Raw genomic sequence first — 22,198 nt, forward strand, 5'->3', positions numbered from 1 at the left:
TAGAAACAAGCAACTTGCCACTTGCCACTTGCCACTTGCAACCGGCAACCGGCAACCGGCAACCGGGAACTGGCAACCAATTCACGAAACCAAATTAATTTCAAATAATGCTCGACTATCAATAACACCCAGGAGCAGCATCCGCACAGAAAATTCCATTACAAAATTGCCACCCAAAAATATGGACACCGAAATGGGAATCAACCAAAGCCGAAGCCAAAGCCAAAGCCAAAGCCAAAACCGAAACCGAAACCAAAACCAAGCCCTAGACCGACCGAAAGCGCTGCAATTGTAGATTTGGGCGTTTTTGTTGCACTTGCAACACTTTGAGTGCCATTCCATAATCAAAGACCGGCGAGTGCAGTCCGAAAAGAATGAGCGTGGAAAGTGCTCCTCCAGGAAGTAATAATAATGTTAAAGAAATAGGGCCACAAAAACAGGGAATCAGCAGGGACTCCCTTTGGAACTCTTAGATGCTCTAAAAAGGGAGACTGCGGCGAGGTGGCTAAATCATAGATGGTCTGTCCCACCCTACAGCACAAAATCGACTTTAATCCACATTCACAGCATTTGGTTTTATTCACCTTGGATTAAAGAAGGTCCGAAGTGAAAATTTAAGGTCCATGAAGGGGGCAGGAAGCTCCCAGGGCAACTCGGTATGTTTGGGCAGCTCGGAAAGGGAAATAAAATGGTGGCTGCAGCAAAATCGGAAATGCACTTCGCATTTGGTCCGAGATCTGGCCAGAAAGGCGGTGGAACGCACTTAGCGCTCATTGTGGGACACATAAAAAGGATTATTGTACAGATTCAATATTAATGCGCTCGATGGAGAAGATGACTATGATGATGAGTATGACTGCGCCATGAAGGCCATGATGGCGATGGTGAAGCTGGCTAAATTATGCAGGGGCGTGAAACACTCGGCGGTCAGTTTAAGTGCGGCTTAGATGACAAGTCGGCATGGAATTGAAATTGAAAATCGCGCTTCGATTTGACAGCTCTTAAAATTCCTCCCTCCAGCCCTGCGCACTTTTCCATTATCCTTCAACGTCGTCTTATTGCCTTTCGCTTGGTCGCCGGCTTTATTGAAAGGCATATTTCAAAGGCGCGTTTCCGCAAAATGAGTGAAAACCAACTGCAAAACTTTTCCCCTTCGCGCTGAATTGTGAAGTAAAAATATTATTGCAAATATAATGAATGTGGGGCGCGAGAGCGAGGAAGGAGCTCGAGAAAATCATAAATTTCTGCCTCGGACCAAGTTTTCGTCCACAAGGTGAGGGAAAGTGTGCAGTCCATTGTGGGCCGATTGAACTTTATGCGATTGCCATATTGCTGAATCGCCGATTACCTAGCGTTCACTTCCAACTGCATTTCATGTCTTCGAATTTGTGGCCGAGAAGTTGGCGTGACTTTGGTCGCAAGAATGTTGTTGACTATTCCAGAAAGAAAGACTATTTGGCGTTAATTTCGGTTTAGGCCAAATAGTAACCATTATATGCATCTTAAAGCTGGGAGTACTGGAACTATGTGGCCTGGACAAATAGAAGACGAAAGTGCTGGATTTTTCCCTTTGCACTGCTGTGTGCGCTGATAATTTCTGCCTAATGCGACTCAAGTTTGCACTTTAGTCTTTCAGCAAATATGGCAGCCGAGGAGCTGGAAAGCAGGAGCCACCCGGCAAGGATATCAGCGCGGAGTGGGCGGGCAAGGCGGGCCAGCAGCTTCCTCAGTCGTCGAGGATTGCCAAGTGCCTGGTGGAGATCGGGGTCCTTGCAAATTTGCATAGCTCAGTTGCTCAATCGCAGTGACAATTGTGCGGCTCATTGATTGCACCACCCATTCGCCATTCGCCATGCGGCGTTCGCCTTTCGCCATTATCCGTTCGCCATCAGCTCCACTCACTGCTCACCACTTATCCAGCCATCGGGGCATCCACAAACTTTTTGTTGACACTGTGCCATCTTTTCATTTCATTTTCCCAAATCAAATTCGATCCGCATTCAAATTGAGCAGGAGCGGTTTGCCTAGCCCCATTTTAATCGCATTACCTTGATTTATGGCAAAGTGTAATGGCTTTCGCCCCCTGAAACTGCACTCATTATTTCAATTATAACTAAAGGTAAATGAAAAGGCTAAATGAAACAGTTTGTCCACGATAATTTAAAATGCAAAGTCACTAGCATTAGCATAGTGATATTTGGATATTGTGCTGTTGATATCTTGGCCCAACTGCGATGTTATAAGCCGGAAAATTACACAAAGGGTGAGGCAAGTGATTTGCAAAAGGAGGAGGTCGACAATAACGAGTACCAACACATGGATACGGCTGGGAAAACATGGCCCACGCGGCGTATGCGTCATGTGCGACCCCAAATCAAAGGAACTTTTTGGCATGCACAAATTAACCGCTTGTTTGCGGTTAATTGAGATGATATTAATTATAATTATGCCCGCGCACTCACAAACGGCGCACACAAACAGGCGCACATAGATAAAGATTCAGTTAGCAAATGGAATTATTTTGGGGCTGCGTTACTGCGAACACATGTAAGCGCTAATAACACTTAAATAAGCACCGACAAACACACCCACACACCCGCACACCCGCACACTAGCACGCGACTGCCACACACAGATACACACAGACACACACTGCCAACCATACACCCACAAACAGGACAAAACGGATGGCAAGGACAAACATACATTTCAATTTCGAAATTAAGTGGCTCACTTGTCTTGTATGTATTCGAATGCGTGTATTTGCCTGTCTGTGTGTGTGTGTGTGTGTGTGTGTGTGCGTGGTGCATCAGCGCGATTGTGTGTGTGCGAGGATTTGTTTGTTTGTCTGCGATTTGCGTTTCTGTTAGTATGAGTGCGCCGCCACATAAACATCCGCATTGCTTTCAACTTATGCATGTTCGTTTTTCCGTTTTCCGCCTACAGATACTCTTTATAGAAACGACATGCACATAATGTATGAATAGGCCTGAAGACTATTCTTAACGTAATTAATTGAATAATTTTCCATTATGTTATTGGTTCAGCAGAATAATATTTAGACAGCTATCCATCATTTGTTATTCATATTGCTCAAAATGGAGAAAAAAGGGCTACAACTTCTGCGTTGGAAACAAATGCGATAAAAAGCTTGCCAAACTAAAGTTTCTTGCCATCAAAGAGCATTCGCATTTTGGTCTTTTTGGGGACAAACAATTTTCTGAACATCTTTTTATTATTACGCAAGAGGAACCACAACTAATGTGCACAGCAAACTGACTGTTGTCAATTTGCCGGCAGATAGGCCACAAGTCAAAGGGTGAATGGGGGTCACATGAGCATTAACCGATTTTTACTTTGACACAGACGCAAAAGTACAGCAGAGGAAATGTGTAACAAATAAATGATGCTATGAGCAGCAGTGCATTCAGCAGACCTGGAGCAACTCTATTGAAAATAATTCACGTAACCTGCTTATAAAAAAGTGCAGCAAGGTAGGACTTTAATGTACACACTTTGTGGGAAATTTTATGAGTTTTCCGGCTTGCTGTTCGCCTTGCTATTTACACCATGAGCGCATAACTCTTGGCCAAATAAACAAAGCGTAGTTATTAAACAGGATATTCGAATCAACAGGAACACCAGCAGCAGCAGCAGCAGCAGCAGCAGCAGCAGCAACAATAACAATAACTGGCAACAATAAGGAAGGGACAAAAGCAAAAACAACAGATGGCAAAAAGTACAAGAGCACAATTTCCTTATGCAAAGCGACGATAAGAGCAAACCGAATGCAAATACATAGATTTATAGTCACAGGACATGGAGCACTGCAATCCAGAGGACGAGCTGGAGTCCTGAAACCTGAAACCTGAATCCTGAACCCTGAATCCTGCATATATCCCATCCGAAGCGGGGCGATCCACAGCTGCCATAGCCCCAGTTCTGTGTCGTAAAAATAAAAGCTGTCAATGCTCTCGAAATTTATCGCCCTGCAAATTAACACTTAAATGCAAAATGGAAAAATGGAAGGCCAACAAGTAGCCGACTTTATCCTGCGAAGTTCGACTAAACGATGTCCTCTTCTCGGCCAGCTTAGCAGATTACCAGGTGTTTTCGGAGAACCACTCCTGAATTTATAGGGCTTGCGAATGTGCGATGAAATGTAATTATGGAACTGAGCAAGTAAATTGATTGAATTTTGACGCAAACTTACATGCTTTCAAAGCTTGAATATTTATTTGAATTTTTGTGAGTCGTGTTCTTCGCATTATACTTAGCAAGCGATCGTTAGATCTTTGTCTGTGGAAAAGCAGCTCCAGCAAGCACCAGTATGCCCACCTAATACCCTGCCAACCGCACCCATCCACACCCGCTCTCACTTACCTTCTCGGGCTCCAGGTCGCCGGGAATCTGGGTGCCGTCCTTGGAGCAGAAGCAGTAGGGCAGGGCGCAGTTCTCCGTGTTGCACCGCTGGGCGGTGTCTGCCGGGGCCTCCGTGGCAGGGGCAGGTGCTGGAAGGGGTGCGAATCAGTTTGGAAATTATTTAAAATCTATTTCGTTATGCGGATCCAATCCCAGGGCCACTCCCAGACCCACTCCCAGACCCACTCCCAGTCGAAAGTCAACAAGTCAGCCGGCACAATGCCGGACGAAATGTCAATAAGCAGGCAATCCAAGGCGAGTGTGTGCAAGAAACAAGTTAAAAGAAAGTTAACAACGGCGGCGTGCGGGGCAGGGGTCAAAGTCAAATAACCTTAAGCCAAATCCCGGGCTCGCTCCTCTTGCGGAGCTATTTGCATATGTGGGCGGCGCTGGGGCAGGGCGTGGCAGCTGTATGTGATTGCGAGTCGAGCCGAAACTCAATCGAATTCAATTGCTTTTTTCTCCACAGAGCCTCATCGTCATCGCCATCGTCATCCTCAGTGGCAATCAGTTGTTGGGGCTTGTTTTGCTTGGGTTTGTTTTGCTTTGTTTTGCTTTTGCTTTTGCGATCGAGTAAACAAATTCGCTTAAAGTTCGCAAAACAAAAGGTGAGGCCAAGTCGGCAGCCTGCTCTGCTCTGCTCTGCTCCCCGGCAAATATTAAATGCATATCCGGGCATCCGGCAGATGCACTAACCAAATTAGCACTCGCCATGGATGCGCCATTGAAACTCGAGCCGGAGGCGTTGATTTGATTTGATTTTCGAGCTCGACTCGGAGCCCCTGACGTCAGGGGTCAAGGGACCTCCCATGGAAGTGGAGTGCCGTGGTTGCATTAGAGAGCCCTGCCAAATATTGTACGTAAGTGCATCATGTGCCAGGCGAAATATTAAATTACGTGAAAGTGCATGCCCTCTCTGGGATTCGTGCAAAATGTGTCCCCAATAATTAGAAAGGCCTCTCCATCCTCAACTCATTTCTTTCGTTTCAATGTCTTTTGATTTCACTCAGGATTTTGCCAAAAATCGTAAACTCGCTTTCAGTATTAGAGTGCATAATAGTTAGGAGATAACGCTTCCGACCACATATTCTACCAATCAATTATACTAAGTCAAATGCAAATAGGCTTACTTCGCCCCGCTGAATTTGATCTTCAAAATGAATTTGGCATTGGTGGTTTCGCCTAACCCTCAGCTCCATATCATTAATCAGAGCAATCCTGTTCTAATTTTTCCTTGAAGTAGGAGAGCGAGCTAAGCTGACTTGAAAGGAACTTCAAGTTTTCGTTTCGATTAAGCCCTTCGATAATGCTTAACTGCGATTTAATTATTCAGCCTCAATGTTATGCAAATGAAAAGCCCAATCCGGCAGCAAAAACAACGGACATGTATATAGTGGGAAAGCCTCCTGAGTCTGGCATTGATATAGATTTTGAAGTGATTGTCGTTTTTGCTCCTAGGATGGGCGTAAAAACTTAAAAACCGAATACACAATATGTATGAATAGGGTTTCATTTTGATTTTTTAAGTATTAACATGGCATAGCATTCGCTTGCTGGCCGAATGGCGAAATAAATAAGTAAACCCGGAAAGGAAAACAAAATAAATGCTTGTGGCATATCAATGCCTTTTGAAAAATATTTGTGGTCACATCATAAATAACGGCAATGAAAATGAAATGCTTGGCAATTAATTGGCCAGGACACAGGACACACACACACACATACACAAGACTCACTCACAGGACTCACAGAGGACCGGACTGCAATCAACATAAATTCTCTGGGGCTGGAAACCAAACTCTTTGCCAGCCATCCTGTGCTGCCTTACCAACAAAAAGTAAATGCATAAAATTTTATTATTTCAAAAAGAAACTTCAAGAATTCTGCACTCCCTCTCTCTGTCTCCGTCTCTGTCTCTGTCCTGTTCCTGTCTCTGTCGGGCCGTGTCACACCGACTAGTGCCGTCTCGCTTCAAACTTGTGCTGAGTTATTGAATAAAATGTAATAAACACTTTTAGTAACTTTGTCTTATGCATTTTGTCGTCGGTGGACGGACAGCGATTCACATCTTCGCACACGATGCGTATACGTAATATTCGGCCACTGCTACTCACTCCAGCGGATGCAGTTGGTTCTGTTCTCCCCGCTGTTTGTTGTACAGTGGACACGTGCTAAGGTGGACTTTTACGTATTACCAAAGTGGTATCCTATCGTTTGGTGCAGTTTTTGGTGCCTAAGAAAGAGGATTGTGAAGCGACATGTGTTTCAATGTTCATTTTTAATGAACATTGAGGGCGACAGGGCCTATAAACTGTTCTAAAATATATTTTAAAGGTTGTAGGAACTGGTTTCTCGATGGAGCACCGCTTCTTGGCCATAGCATTTGACACTTTTTTCCCAGCCCTTACGTGTTGGTTCTACTGCGCTTGTTGTTGTGCAAGCAACATGGAAATGCTGTCATTGAGCGTGCTCACTGAATTATGAAATTGAAAACTATTCAGTGCAAAACATTTTTCTTTGCATTTTATCAGCTCAGCTGCGTATGGTTGTGGGCGGAAAATCAGCTTGTCATTTCCTTGGACACGCTGCCTGTCAAGCGATTTAACCCTTGCAAGCGCAAACACACATTTTCCCTTAAAAAGTGGCTTAAATATTTTAATTCGTGTTTCGCTTCGGCCAAATCAAATCAAATCAAATCGAAATGAATGAAATGAATTCGCATTTATATGCACAATGTCTTGCACATATAACATTTCAGGGCGCACACATGCCGCTCCTTGCTTATTTATTTTGGGACGACTGGCTGTCACAATTTTAAATTCAGTCGAATCTCGTTGCGTATACGCAATCCGTCAGTTGAGATTTCGGACAAGTGCTGCTCGGTGGACCGAGGAGCGACGGATGTCGGAGAGGAAGTCTTTCGGCTGGCAGAGCTCTTAATCCTCGGATGGCTTAGGCAGTTGGCAGATGGCTGCAGAATTAAAGTGCCCGGAGATTATGGGCAATCTGTTGGCTTGCGCCACTCATTTCGATGAAAGCTTTAAATTATAAGCCAACGGCCATAATGGCCCAATGTTGTTGACGCGTCCAAGGTATTCGCTTTGGATTGGAATGCATTTGGCGGGATGTCTTCGCTTTCCAGTGAACATTCCAAATACTAGATTAATAAGTTCAACTTTACATTGCGTTATCCGAGTACTCAGAGTATTTATTGTTTACTCCTTTTGCCAAATTATTCACTCTCTTAAGTTTGTGTAACGGCTTGTGTTTAATGGCCTGCCATGTGTGTGACGGGTATCTGATAGTCGAGGAACTCGACTGGAGCGTCTCTATTTTCTCTTTTCATTATTAAATTCCTATGACGATACCTTCTCTTTAATAAAATGACTTTGCAGTGGGGCTGAAATTTGGATATTGAATTAGCGTTTTCTTGGGGGCTAAAAAGCCTCGCGGAGAATTGGATTCCCGCAAAAAATACATAAATGTATTCGTATATACATTTGCATGGCTCGGACTGCATGACTTTCTATATGCATGTGTACATATATGTCTCCGCAAAAATAAAAACGCGGGAACAAATTTTTATGCATAGAGCTTTGACCTAATCTCTGCTGCAATATTTCGCCTCGAAGTCTCCGGCTCCATCTGCGTGTGCGTGTGTGTGTGTGCGTGTGTGTGTGTGCGAAGAAAAGTAATAACGTAAACGACACACACACACAGAGCTATTTATATGAGACAACATTCCAGTCGGTATTACGCAAATCCCCAAACGCTTTAGCTGTCGCAGCTTTCTTCCAAGCGGTTGCCTTCCGACCAACGAGCGACGGACGGACGGACGGACGGACGGACGGACGGACGGACGGACGGACCGGGATCAGCTTCCGTACCCGTGGACCCCAAGCCCTCCGGCCATTATGCCCCCTTTCCGTATCCGTGGCCGTATCCGCATCCGTATCCAAAAAAGCCGTCGTAGTCGCAGTTGCAACCGGAATGGCGACTACTGCAAAAGTGCGTGTTTGCATGTGAGCGATATGTCACTCTGCATATGGCTGTGTGTGTGCGTGTGTGTGTGTGTGTGGGTTTCAACCCCCTTCTCCGGGCAGCCACCCCTTATCCTCCTTTTCCAACGCCCTGCCAAACACTGTTAACCTTCTAAGCTCCTCACTACCACTTCTTGCCCTGCACAGTGTGCAACAAGTTAGTTTTTCATCCAAGTTAGTTGGCTTAAAAAAAGCCCAACTTAAAAAAATCAAAACAGATTAATCGGTTCAGGGGAGTCCCAGTAATTATGTGATTCGGAAAATTGCTGATGTTTCACTAGGGAAAATATAATTATGCCCAAGAAAAGGAAGGCCAAAATTTGTTTGGCACATCGATAGAAGTTTACAAGACAAACAAAATCTGCATGCGTGACCTCAACTTTGTAGGTTTTATAGTTCCTGAGATCTCGACGTTCATGCGGACGAACAGACTCGACTCGACTAGTGGTTCTGATAGATAATATATATACACTATACCTCACAGAGTCGAAAAGCTAACTTGAACATATTACAGGGTGTTTAACGAACCCATTTATACCTTTTTGCTTTACGAGTAGCGGGTACAAAAAATCTTATTGCGACACTGTGCTGCTTAATACATTAAATTCTGAGTTGGTTTCTGTTGAATTTTTGTCCTCTTCGTTGGTTACACTTCCAGAAAATGAAAGAATTCGATTTAGACCAAAAATATGTGTATTTTTGCCTTGCATGCATATAACAGTACATGTTTTCGAATATCAAAGATGCAAAGCCAGAGTTAAAAGCGCTTTATGAACCTATCGAACGCCTCTTCACTGGATTCAGCCAAATTCCTGTTGCATTTGGCCGAAAGAAGAAGTCCAAGTGTATGCAAAAAAAAATTAAAAGGGAACGGGGGAAAATGTTTTCAAGTTCTGGAGGTGAATGGAGGCGATGCAAAAGTCCGAGACTGAAGCTGAGGCTGTCGTAAAACTGAAAACTAAATCGTAAATGTAAGCTTTAATGGCCCACACACACGTATATAGATGTGGCCAAGATTATAGATCTTTCACAGGAAACAAAGTACAAAAGGTCACATGAATTGTAACCCTCTTATTGATCATTTCTGCAATGCGTAAAATTAAAAGACTGTGATCCTCAAAGATCTTAATCAGTAGTTGAAGCAGCGTGGAATCCATTGAAAAGTAAGTTTACATAGGCACAGTAATTTAGGACCATGCTTAGTTATTTTTCTGTTGGGCTTTTATGCTACTAAAGACTGAATTATTTTTATATCAATTTTTTTTGAGTCCGATCTGAAGAAATATAGAAAAGTCCCAACAAGTTAAGTATGCAATTTTTCCTGGCAAGTGCCATTCTAATGCCCCCGAGTGTATGGATAAAAGGACACCGAAAGATAGACTTGGTTATTCTTAAGCGGTCGCGTTTGTGCCCCATTTGAAGTGCACTCAATGTTGTGGGTGGTCGGGTGCTGTGCCAAAGTACTTGGCATTCATCTTGGCAATGGCTTAACCTCCGCCACGCCCCCTTACTGCCACTGCCACTGCCACTGCCGCCCCGTTTCCCAACCGCCCTTTCCCTGGGGCAAGGTGGCCCTTCGGGCAGCGTCGTTAGGCAAGTCAATAGAGCGGACAATGTTTGGAATTGTGTCCCCGGAGTGGTGGCCACCATTTGCTCATTGGATTTGTAATGGGGTATATTTCGATTCGGATTTCGGCTACGTTTCAGTTAGGTTCTTGGCCACACAATCCGTAGATACACACTCGCACACGCCCGAATTTGCAACCATAAATGAATTATGCGACATTTACTCAAAATTGCTTCCTAATGCACAACTTCCGGCTTGAAAATGTCATCCTTTTTGTCTTTGTGTGCCCGAATACTGAGAAAAAATATAGACATCTGTAAACATCGTGAACTGAACTTTTCATCTGTGCACAACTGCATTTCGGACTCACCATTTTTCTCAATACTTGTATACGATTTTAAGTACTGACATAGACATAGACAACGATTTATTGTTATATTCAAATAAATTTAGAAATTAGGCATTGAAGCCTAATCCAGTTAAGGACAATTCGCAATTCGCATACAATCGTACAGGGTTCCTAATATGAAAATGCACAGTTTGCCCAGAAAGGATGTTCAGAAAATTGATTCTGCATGTTTATTTTAATAGAATTCCAAAATTCTATTAGGAGCTTCTAATAGTTTGTGTGCACAAAGTTCGCTCTTATTTTCAAGCCCTATATTTCGGCCAGGCATTTTTGTGTCCCTCTCAAAACTTCAAACCGTTTAGCAGCCCAGGCAGACAGACAGATGGAGGGAAAAACCTGCCCAAAGGAATGGTCGCCACACTTAGAGTGCACTTAAAGTTTTTAGCCCATTTTCCATGTTTGCCCTGATTTATGTTGCACTTTCTTTCCCGCTCTGGCTGCAATTTTCAGACTTTCCTAATCACTTACTTGTTGGTAGAGGACCGCACTTGGCCTCATCCTTGAAAGTGCAGAACTTCTGCACATCATCGAAGAAAAGTCCGGATGGACAGCGGTTCAAATACGGATATCCATCGACGCACTGGGTGGGTGTGCAAAGAGGTAGGTGCCATTAAAGGGATTACAATGTAATAAATTCGAAGATCTGGGATTAGAGGCTGCAGACCTTACCTGGTAAAAACGACGACAGGTCGCCGGATCAGCGTAGTTGCCATTGGCAATGTGTGAGGGGCACTGAAACTCCTCCTTTTCCTTTCCCTGGCCTGTACAAATTCGAAAAAATGGTTTTAGTTAGTATGCAGAATATTGAATGAGCTCGAAACTAACAATTTGCATTGTTACGTTTTATAATGCGATTTTGAGGAAATCTAATTGGCCTTTTACATTTAAAACCCATTAATGCAGTTATTAATTTTTATAAATAATTTCTAGATTTTTGAAATACAACGAAAACATAAAGCCGAAAACATACGAATCAGTAAACCACTGGGATAAACTTCTTATACAGTTGCGCGTGGAATTTAATATCCGGCAATTAATTGCATAATAGACATAAAGTAGTATGTACACTTCCATGTAACACATCAGATTTATATGCCCATGTAGAATGGCCATGTAGGATAAATACAAATAATAATCGCTTAATGCATATTTATGATGAGCTTGCAGCATAAATACACCTACATATATACAAATGTACATATATCCGCTTTTTTAATGAGCCAAATCTAAGCTCAAAAGGTTGGCGGCGTGGCAGATACAAAAAAACCACAAGATGGGGGTGGGATAACAGATAAGTTATAATTAAATGTCGATTTGCGTTTTGATCAAGTGACAAGCAAATGCACAAAAAAGAGAAGCGAGAAAAACCAAATAATTAAAATATTTTCAATTTGAATCTTAAATTCAAGCGCCTATTTAGCCGCGGTTTCGGACAAGTTTAACTACTATATATAGTATATAATGAAAACAAATTGACCAACAGCATTAGATTAACAGAGGCCTAAAACAACAAACAGTCGAACTTCAGCCCAGTTCTCATTTCCAAATCCGTGTTTTGACCAAAATGTTTGGTTTATTTTGAGGGGAAATCGATGAGATCTAGCGACGATTATAATGACGCCCACTTTCCGGGTTGACTGCTGCTTAAATTATTCAGAAAACCTATCCATTTTGAGGCTAAATATTAATTAAATGAAAACTATTATTGGACACAATTGCATTACGTATACGCGGCGTGTCTGCGTATATTTCCTATTATAATTATAATTATTTGTCAGTTTTATGATTTTTCATTGTTGCTATACCGAAAATGGCAATTAATTGATAGCTTAGTCCAAAAAACCGAAAATAACAAAATTAAATTCAACGGATGCCGGCGAAGTTGCTAGTGCTCTTTGTTATTAACACGAAAAAACTATATTGTGGCTAGTATCAGGAAAAATCAGGAAAACGAAGTAAGAGCGGGAAGACTTCTGTTAGAATAAAAATAACTAATTTATTTATTTAGTATTTATTATTTATGTGAAACGAATTTATTTGTCTGCTTTCAAATGCTTTTCTATATAAACAAGGTATTTATTTATATTTATATTTATATCTATATTTATATTATTGTTATTTAATTTAGTCAAAAACCTTGCATTGCTGTGAGGAATGTTTCGGACCCAAAATGCATATTCCTTTCCGATCTACCCAGTCTGTCTTTCTGACAATCAGACGACTTTATCACATAGGAATACAAAATATTAATGGATTTATTTTTCCTGCTTTTATTCGAGCCTCACAGCTCATTAAAATGCATGAAACGCCATCCGGAAGACACTTTGGCCATAGAAACTCAAAGATACAGTTGGTTTGGGAAATAGTCTTGAGCAAATTTGCGTAAATAATTCGATTTAGATACTCTTATTTTGCGTTAACTCATTTTGCTATTATTTTCCTTTCAATGCAGATTTCAGATGAATGATTTGTTCGAATCAATTCACAAGTACAGTTGCCTCCCAGTTTACTGTGACCAAGTGCAATGTCCACATAACTCAAATATACTCGAGGCAGTTGGAAGTAGGACATCCCAGAATGATTATTTAAAATCGGAGTCACATGGAAGCTAAAAAACTGTGAAAATATTTGGCATTGGGTTGGGCCTAAAGAGCCGCACCTTTCCTGCAACCGTTTGAACTTTTGCAGAATGTTGCAGTTGAATGTGGTGTTCGGCATTTGTTTTTGGCATAAATGCGTTGTTTTTATTCCAGACTGGCACTGGTTTTTATTTCTGGGCGATTTTTGGTAACAATTAACAATGAGAGAGTAACTTTAAAAGGGGCCACTTAAATTCGCACAAACAAAGCAGCTTTTATGCTCCAGTAAAAAACATGGAAATATTTTGCTAAAATATTTGAGGGTTGGTGTTTGGTCAATTTATGGTTATTAATGTGTATATTTATCCAACAACAGCAGCGGCCACAATGCGGCGTAAAAAGCAACAAAATTGGCAGTTCATTTAAATGGAATGTGTAAAACAAACAATAACAAAGCAATGCCAGAATTAAATCAAATGAAAATATTGTGTTGAAAAACTAGCAAAAATAATATGACAGTGGAGCAGTGCAGGCAGCAATATTTTCATATATTATGGCTAATTAATATTTATTAACCGGTCCATGCTCACATCCATGTCCATAAACAGCGCCCATTCCCTCGCTGGAGGCCAGAAGTCATGGCTAATGAGCCGGCTTCCTCTAAGCGGCTTAATTCCCCTCTCCTTCCCATTTTTCTCCAGTTGGGCTCGGGCAGTGGGGGCTCTTGAACTCTTGAACTCCTGAATTCTTGAATGGAGCTACTTAAAAGTTGAGCAGTACACAACTACTTGCAGCCAATTGCCCCCGAAAGCGGGAATTGTGCATCGTCCGTCGAGGGAAGCGGATCAAATACATCTGGAAGCTGTCTCTTTGATTGCATAATCTCTTTAAAAGATTTTATTTTCTTTTTTCTAAAAGGGACTTAGCCCAGGGTCTGTGCGTTTCGTTCGTGTTAGCTGGTTAATAGTAATATCAATTTCTTACTGCCTACTTAAGTATTATTTAATAATGCACTGCGGACAAAGTGCTTTAGTGCAGGAGTTGGCAATAGTCAATGGCTGTTTTGGTAGAGACTTGAAAATCCAACAAATTGCATTTATAAGCATTGATAAGCAGGCTCTAGAAATACTTTTCCAGACAATAAAGTTCAGCAAGTATGAGAGCCGTGCGACCTTTTGCAGCCATTACGAGAGTAAAAAGGCGAAAATAATAATAAATTTATTGCACATTTATTTAAAAGTCATAAAGCCAATTACATGAAAATCGTTTTTTGTTCTTTGCCCTTAATTAAGAAATTGCCAATGCGGAAAATAATAATTAAAAGTAAGCCGAGAACCGTAACGTTCAAAAGGATACATTTTCCACTCACCCCTTCGGTCTCGCTTTGGAGAAATTAAATGTGGCCGAGAAAATAAATAAAATTGGAGTACAAAAACGGGGAAAAACCTGGTGAAGAGCTGGAAAAATCTTTATTTTATGCACATCATGCAATTATTTGTCGTTTTCTTGTTTCATTTTTCTGTGCTTTTTTTATTTTCCGTCGATGTTTTCCTTGGCATTGTTGTTGCTTTGTGATTTTCCTTTTTCTCTGGCCATAATTTATTTAACATTTATGCGAATGCTTAAAGCGAGACGGGTAAATATCGAACAGTTTGCAAATTTAATTCAATTTGTATACAAAACCGTTTTAAGTCAATATGAAGTATGAAAAGTGTGTTCTGGTTCTTTTGGGAATTGAGTGGAATATGTAATGGTTATTCTACATTACAATAATTATAAGCAATTAACATTTTTTATGGCCCTTTTCTACATACAATTTCAATTGATCGCCGCCGCTTTTGAAAAGAATCATAGAACAAATAAATGGCAGTCGTAATTCTGTTTTTCATAAGTTTTCATCTCAGTTGTTTGCAACATGAATGCATTTATACCATGAATATATTTAAGACACCGTTTAGTTCAAATAGCCGTTCCTATGAGTATTGCTTTCTGAAAATTTCAACAAGTACTTAGCTTTCCCGTTGGATAGATTTTAGTCTATGAAAATGTAGTTTTGTGGGCTTTTCTTTATTGTTTGCAATGAATAATGGTCAGTTAAAAGAATTGCCTGGATTTTCCTTAACGCTGTTCATTATTTCTTCCCTGAAAGTGGAGCATTAATCCAGTTTTCGTTGCGCTGACACAGTGCCATTCAGTTGTTTATGTACAGATTCACTTAACACATTTCACATTCAGGCTCGCTCCGTCTCTTTCGCGCTGCTGCAGCAGCTGTCCCTTTCTTTTGCAACTGTTTTTATATTTTATTTGGTGGAACGCTTTCAATTGTTATTTGTTGTTGTTTATCCGTTGGTATTTCCAAGTAATTTTTCACGCATTTCTGTGGCTGCTTTGCGCCTCATTTTTCACGCCTGTCCATGTGCCTGTGTCCATTCTGTGTGTGTGTGTGTGTGCGCGAGTGCGTTCGTGTCTGTGTGTGTGTGTGTGTGTGTGCGTTAAGCAGCTTAAATGTTTTTGTCACTTCCTTTTGCAACATTTGCCATTTTTTCGCGCTGTGTGCGTGTGTTTCAGTTGCTGCTTTCCTGAATTTACAACACTTAAATTGTAAATAATGCCGATTTGGTTAGCTCAGCGCGAAAGAGACGTCAACAGGGTCGGGCGAAAGAGACGACGAGTGGAAAACCTCGGTGTTCACTTTTCGAGTGTGTAATGGCCAAAGCCACTTGCCTTTGTCAACAAATTTGCGTTTAAATGGCTCATGTGCCCGATGCCTTCCATCCTTCCTTCCTTCCCCGCTTTCAACCGCATTACCACGCCCACCCATTCGATTTCATGTATTTTTAAATTATGTTTATTTCGTTTCTTGAGTGAGCGGCCAAAAAAATTTAATGAAATTCCACGAGTGGTAAATACAATCTTTACTTCCTTGGCAAGAGAAAGAGATTGGCAGATAACTTAAATGAAAAATGCGCGTCACACTTCACAGTGATAAATTCCCTTTTTCTCCCAATTGGCTTTTCCGTTAGGATAATGAGATTTGGCCTTTTCAATTTCTACGTTTTTAAAGCAACGGGCGTGCAGATCGTAATTTCAGACATTTTCGCGTGGTTGTTTTTCAAACCGCTCCGGCTTAATAAAAGATGAACCGTGAAGCTAAAGCCAAAAATGAATTTTATCCATTTAACAAATGTGCGTCGAATGGAAAACGTTAAAAATAAAATCATAAAATCACTTTCTATATTAAAACACTTTTATTATGTTGTAAACATTTCTTTGTGAAGGATTTCACAATACCAGGAAAAGCGCTGCACAAAAGTCTGGTAATACATATTTTTGCACTTGTGCAATAGTGTGCTGATAAAATGAAAGTATTTTTGTTTTTTAGATAAGCTTTTTGGCAGATTTTTCAACACACAACACACAACAAAAGCAATTATGCAACGCGCTTGGCAACGGCCAACAAATAAGTGAAAAAAACTAAAATCAATGTCACAATCGAGTTGCATAAATAAAGCTCAGCATCTGCTTGGAGCTTCCAAAAAGTGGAAAAAATTAAATCGATTGGCATTTCCAATTCCGTTGTTTTTTGTACGGCTTATTTCATAAAGTTTACATCGGCGTTTATATAATGCAGGGAATATACACTGTTTTCCGAAACAAGTTTTTCACCGCCCGTCGAGCGGAGCGGAGAAAAAAGTGAAATCGAAAGAAGAAACTTAACAAATGATCGCGATGCTGTAATGCCAAAATGTGCGGGCTGGTCTATAGAAAATGTATTAATTTAAAAGTGCGAGCCAGAAATGAAAGCAAAAGTTGACCATGAAGTCTGTGCGGAAAGACTCGTCAGGATCTGCATATTCATGAAGTTCATCTCGCAGATATTTTCGATATGCGAGCTACACGGCGGAAAACGCGCGTTTAACTTGAAATACCCATTTTAGCTTGGCGCTTCAACTCCAAATGAAAAGTGAAACCCTTTTGCCGAGAACACTTAACCGTCAATCCAATTCCACTCTTGGCTGTCTCATTTCTAATGTTCCTTGCGATATTTCAGCCTGAGGCTAGCGGTACGGGAATTTTCTGGCCGTGTATGTAAATGTATGCCGATGGCTGGCTTACTTGCTGAATTGCTAATTAGCATGAGAGACTAGCCAAGCGAGAGCTGCAAAGTTGCCGCTAATCAAGTTGGAGGTCAGTTCGACAGTTGTCGTCTGTCCGTTGGCAGACTTTTTATTACGCAACTGGGAAGAGTGGAGTCGCCCCAAACTGGATGCCCAGCCACCAACCAGTTTCCCCACAGGACAGCTGACCTTGCAGGCCGACAGGGTGGAAACCAGTTGGAAACCGCTGGCGGTGTTACCTAATTCGTACAGGAAGCGAAGCTCCCAAGCGATGCAGTCAGTTTTTCATTTTGAAGCACTAAACCCGGACTCTCCGATTTCTTTCACTAGCAGCACGAAGCACAGAAACAAAAATTCAAAAAAAATCCAAAAAAAGAAAACAGAAACAGAAACACATATACTCGTACATGTTTGTGCTTATACATGGCGAATGCGGAAACTATACAAACTCCTGGTGGATTGGCCGTCGTCGAGCCCCAAACTTACCATTAGCACCAGCTACAACCAGCAGCACGGCCACCAGACACTGCCGCAACATCTTGATTCCGGCTACGTGTGCGGATCGAAGTATATATATTCCGATTCCGGAACGAGGTTTAAGGAGCGTCTCGACAGAGAGAGAGAGGGAGATCGGAGCGGGCCGGGCGAGTAAGAGCGAGACGTCCGCAACGCGCAAATGCAAACCGCCAACTGATCGAGACGCCTGGCCGAGAAATTGCAAGAAGCCAACGCGCCACGCTCTCGACCAACTCCGAATCTCGGCCCGAAACCACTCGATCGTCGTGGCCAACTGCTCAGCGACTCAGCGACTCAGTGGCTCGCTGGCCAGAGCTGGTGGGAGGAGAAAGGTTCCAACGGTAATGGTAAGGCCTACAATGGCTGGAGTCACATGTAAACTTATTTAAATTTACCAAAAATAAATGCCAGAGCATTCGATAGGTAAAGTAAGCCAAAAGGTTAGTTACTATATATAATTACTATCCCTCACGATCGAAATTCCGGAATGTGTGCAAATGTTGCTGATCAAGAGTACAGTGGGTCGCCCTGCAACGAATTAAATGCTAGAGCTAAGATGACCTATATAACAATAGCCATTTCCATGATTAATGACTTATAGAAAGGCCGAAGTACATTGTAAATGCCGATCTAGGTTCCGCATCACTTGAAGCAGCCAACTCCGATGTCAGATGGGTGCGGGCCGCCTGGACGACGGATCGTATGCTCCATGGGCCGCTTGCTCTGCAAGCAATCTCAATCTCAATCTCGGTCTCAATTCACTTTCGTTTGAACTGGTTGCTGGATGATTCAACCCGACTACTCACTCTGCTCGGTCCGGGTTCGAGTCGAGTCGAGTGTTCGAGTGTTCGAGTGAATTCGAAAACGATACAAAAGCCGGTTTTGGGAAGCGGCGAAGTCTGCGCATGCGTGCGCATTTCAATGAGCCGCGGGCGAGACGATTGCCTGTGGATGTGTGAATGTGGCTGAGACTGGGACCGATTTCGAATTATGCATATTGGCCATCCCATTATGCTGGCCATCCATATGCATGGCAGCCAATCAAGCAATCTGCCCAATCTGCCCAATCTGCCCAATCAGCCCAACCAGCCGCCGCAGGAAACAAGTTCTTGGTCTTTTCAATTGTCGGCCACGTTCGCATACTAATCAAATGCTAATCGCAAATTACTGTTATCAGATATCAGATACATGTGTGGAACCCCTCCGAGGAGATAATAAAATCCGAGTCACATCGGCGGGGGTAGTGAATAAAATATATACCGACCTCGCCGACTTTATTGCATCATTAAATTTCGAGAACCGTACACGGAAAAAATAGTGTGCACTTATCTGTAGTAAAATCTTTCAATTCAAATTCGGGATCTTACCTTTAATTGTATATTTACTCAAATAAAAAGCGGAAGCCCAGCCCTTTTTTTAGAATTACGAGTATATAGTGACTCTGTAAGTTCGGTTGGAAAATATTGGTAAGATATAATATATTAATAACCCAACAGTTCCGTTCCGAACTAAGCTCACTTTTAGATACCAGCCAAAAATGATTACTTCGAGCATTAGAGTATTAGATGGTATACTTTGAGACTCTTTGGGCCGTTCAGGAATATATTATACATATATAAATAAGAAACCCCTCTGCCAGGATATTAAAATCTGACTTACGCCAAATATATCAGATAAAACCTTATATTTCTTATTATGTTTCTTATTATCTAATGAGAATTTAAGACTCAAATTGTTGTATGACTCTGCAAAGAAAAATGGTTAATTAACTGGCTAAATGTATTGTTAGACAACTTAACTCTTTTCTGGTGACGTTCAGCTTCCGATTTTGAAATGTAAAAGTTGGGATTTCACTATGGCCACATCATTAAATTCTTTTTCTCTGTAAAGTACTTTGTTGGCTTCACTGAGTCTGAGTGCACAAGTGAAGGGCATTTGGCTCGATTCGATTCTAGATTCCTGATAATACTTCAAAGAGCAGCTGAGAAAGAAACGAGTTAACCTAAGGTTCATTTGGTTTCTATGTCTTGAATCTCTCAGGAATGACAAAACACAATTGCGTGACAATTGAAAATTGTCTAGTATATATAATATAATATATAAAGTTTTCATCTGTCCTATATAAGAAGTTCAGAAAGCAAATAGAGATTAGATAAGTATAAGTAGTTCTTCTATGAGAAAAAATAAATCAAATTAATTAAACAACCTTGAAATGCAAATTGGGGGAAAAAAAATCAGCAAACTTGTCAAATATATAAAGATAAAAAATTATACCTCTGCTATCCTAATAATACTACTTCTATAAGTATGCAGAAACTTAATTAATTAGGTGGCTTTAAATATAAATGCGTTCAAAGAATTGGTGGGGACAATTAGCAAACTGGTCATGATATCTGTATGTCTTGCCTTTTAAACGAACTTTCAATTTTAGTGAAATGTCAATAGAACTTGAATACATTTCGTGGTATTTCAAGCGATTTGAGTTTGCCCTGTTTGTTTTTTTTCTACACGGATGAAAATATCAACTGAAACACGGATTATATAACTAAAACATTTGCTGTCTTTGAGAGTTATGCAAAAAATGTAAACTTTTTGTAAACAGCAACTTTGTGAGAATTACCTAATTTATGTTTAATGTGCCATAATCAGTTTAGTGAAGGCGTTTTAAGAGGGAAAGTATATATTTAAGTTGTTCTGTCGAGCAAATAAAAAAGATAACATGTAAATACGTTAACGAGCTGTAGTTTCTCCGAATACTAAATGAATACACTCATGGATGTTTTTGAACTCGTTGAATTTCTATTTCGTTTTCGGTAGAATAATGGAAATTTTTCGTCGACTCCCAAAAACTACATTCCTAAGAGTGGGAAAGAATGGGATTTCACGCCAGCCTGCATACACTTACTGTGACAGAAAGTTGTGTTGTTTGTTTTTTTATGAATATTTAGTCACACACATTCAAGCCCTTGTTGACAGTACGTTTCATGAACATAAGGCAAGTGCGTTCGTTGTATATGAAACTATTTAATTTGCTTGGGAGAATGCCAAAGCGCCTAGAACGGAGTTAGAAGTACAGCATAATTTACTGAAAACCAAGATAGAATTTCATCCAGAACAACGTGCAGAGCTCACACTTCTGTCTGAAACTGTATATGCGTGTGGGCTGCGAACAATTTTTGGCCATTTAAACCAATAAATATGTAAATTTTTCATAAATTTAATTAAATTCACTCACAAAGAACTGCCTCGCCGCTAACTGCAGCGAAAGTTGAGCCCGCCCCTTTTCCACCCGCAGCGGGCCAAAATAGTGGCAGCAGAAAGGAGAAGAAATGGAAAAGTATTTTTTGCAGAGATCCATGGCTGAGTAGTTCCAGTGAATGCCAGGAATAAAAGTTGGCAAATGTATGCAAATATCTATCGCAGGCGCTGAGTGGAGCGGATCCCGCTTTTGAGTTCCGAGTCTGCAGGTGCCATATGCTTGACGGACGGATAAGTGGGCGCAGCGGGGTGAGGGCGGGGTGGGCGGAACACTCGGAGAAAAAGAGTCGCCTTGAGTACCTAACTGGTATTTATTTTATTATTTATTTTGCTTTTATATTTGCGTAACTGAGAGTCTGCTTGATGTGTTGAAGACAACGGGAGTGCACAAATATAGTTTGATGATAACCCATAATATCTCATAACTTTTCAGCAAGTGGTGATTCGAATTTTGACACTTAGATATATAATCATAATCATACAGATAATCATGAGCTTTTAGAAAGGCTGTAAGTATTTCCGCCCAGACGTAATGCTATTATGAGCGATTGTTGTGGTGGCAAGATGGATAGTTAGTGCGTAAAACAAAATTGCGATTAACCAAAAAAGTAATAAAATTCACAGATATTTATTTCAGTGTATGGCGGAGTCTGGGACAAAGTTTCGAAAGTTTTTTCGGGGCCTTGACGATGCCGATGATAAATGAGAATCGTCAGAGAATTTAACGATTTTGACAAACAAAGAAGCTGGCAGAGAAGCGGATAAACTTTATAGTTTTGTTTATGCCAGCGGACAACAAAAGGCGATGAAAATGCAAGTGAGCGGACATGGAAATTAAAATGAACAGAAAGAAATCGGAGGCCTGCGCGGGAAATGGCTGAAGGTCACGAAAGAGTGGTCCTCCATTTTGGACCCTAACACTTGTTCAATTTTCCACCGACTTGGGCCTTTTGTTTACCAGAATAAGCAACGGAATATACTGCCTGAAAATGTGTTTGGTATGCCGTTGGAAATTGGCGAGACAAGTAATAAAACGAAAAAATCTAAATATTTTTCAAAAGTGTGGGCGTGGCAGTTTTAGGAGGCTTGTATGCGTTAGAAAGGTTTTCAAGCAAATAGATAGAAATTTACAAGACTAATACAAAAATGGGAAAAATTTTTATATATTTTCGGTTATGTCCCTGGACTCCGCATGCTTAATCATACGGACATATATGTTTAATGCCTAATGATAAGCATACGTGCTCATACGGACAGACGGACATGGCCAGATATACTCGGCTATTTGT

The 22,198-nt window shown here is 41.2% G+C and overlaps 1 protein-coding gene across 1 annotated transcript in view; it reads right to left on the minus strand.

The window, feature by feature from the left end:
* The window catches only part of LOC6549965, a 38,842-nt gene extending 20,981 nt beyond the window's left edge, over positions 1 to 17,861 (minus strand). Inside the window, exons 1-4 of the mRNA XM_001978702.3 lie at positions 17,622 to 17,861; positions 11,108 to 11,199; positions 10,907 to 11,018; positions 4,384 to 4,511 (exon numbers count right to left, since the gene is read on the minus strand). Coding sequence (XP_001978738.1) covers positions 4,384 to 4,511; positions 10,907 to 11,018; positions 11,108 to 11,199; positions 17,622 to 17,673 — 384 coding nt within the window. The 5' untranslated portion in view covers positions 17,674 to 17,861. The remainder of the gene's footprint in view (positions 1 to 4,383; positions 4,512 to 10,906; positions 11,019 to 11,107; positions 11,200 to 17,621) is intronic.
* Positions 17,862 to 22,198: the final 4,337 nt, after the last annotated feature.

Source organism: Drosophila erecta, unplaced genomic scaffold, assembly GCF_003286155.1.
Source record: "Drosophila erecta strain 14021-0224.00,06,07 unplaced genomic scaffold, DereRS2 tig00000126-arrow-pilon, whole genome shotgun sequence".
Lineage (NCBI taxonomy): Eukaryota > Metazoa > Arthropoda > Insecta > Diptera > Drosophilidae > Drosophila > Drosophila erecta.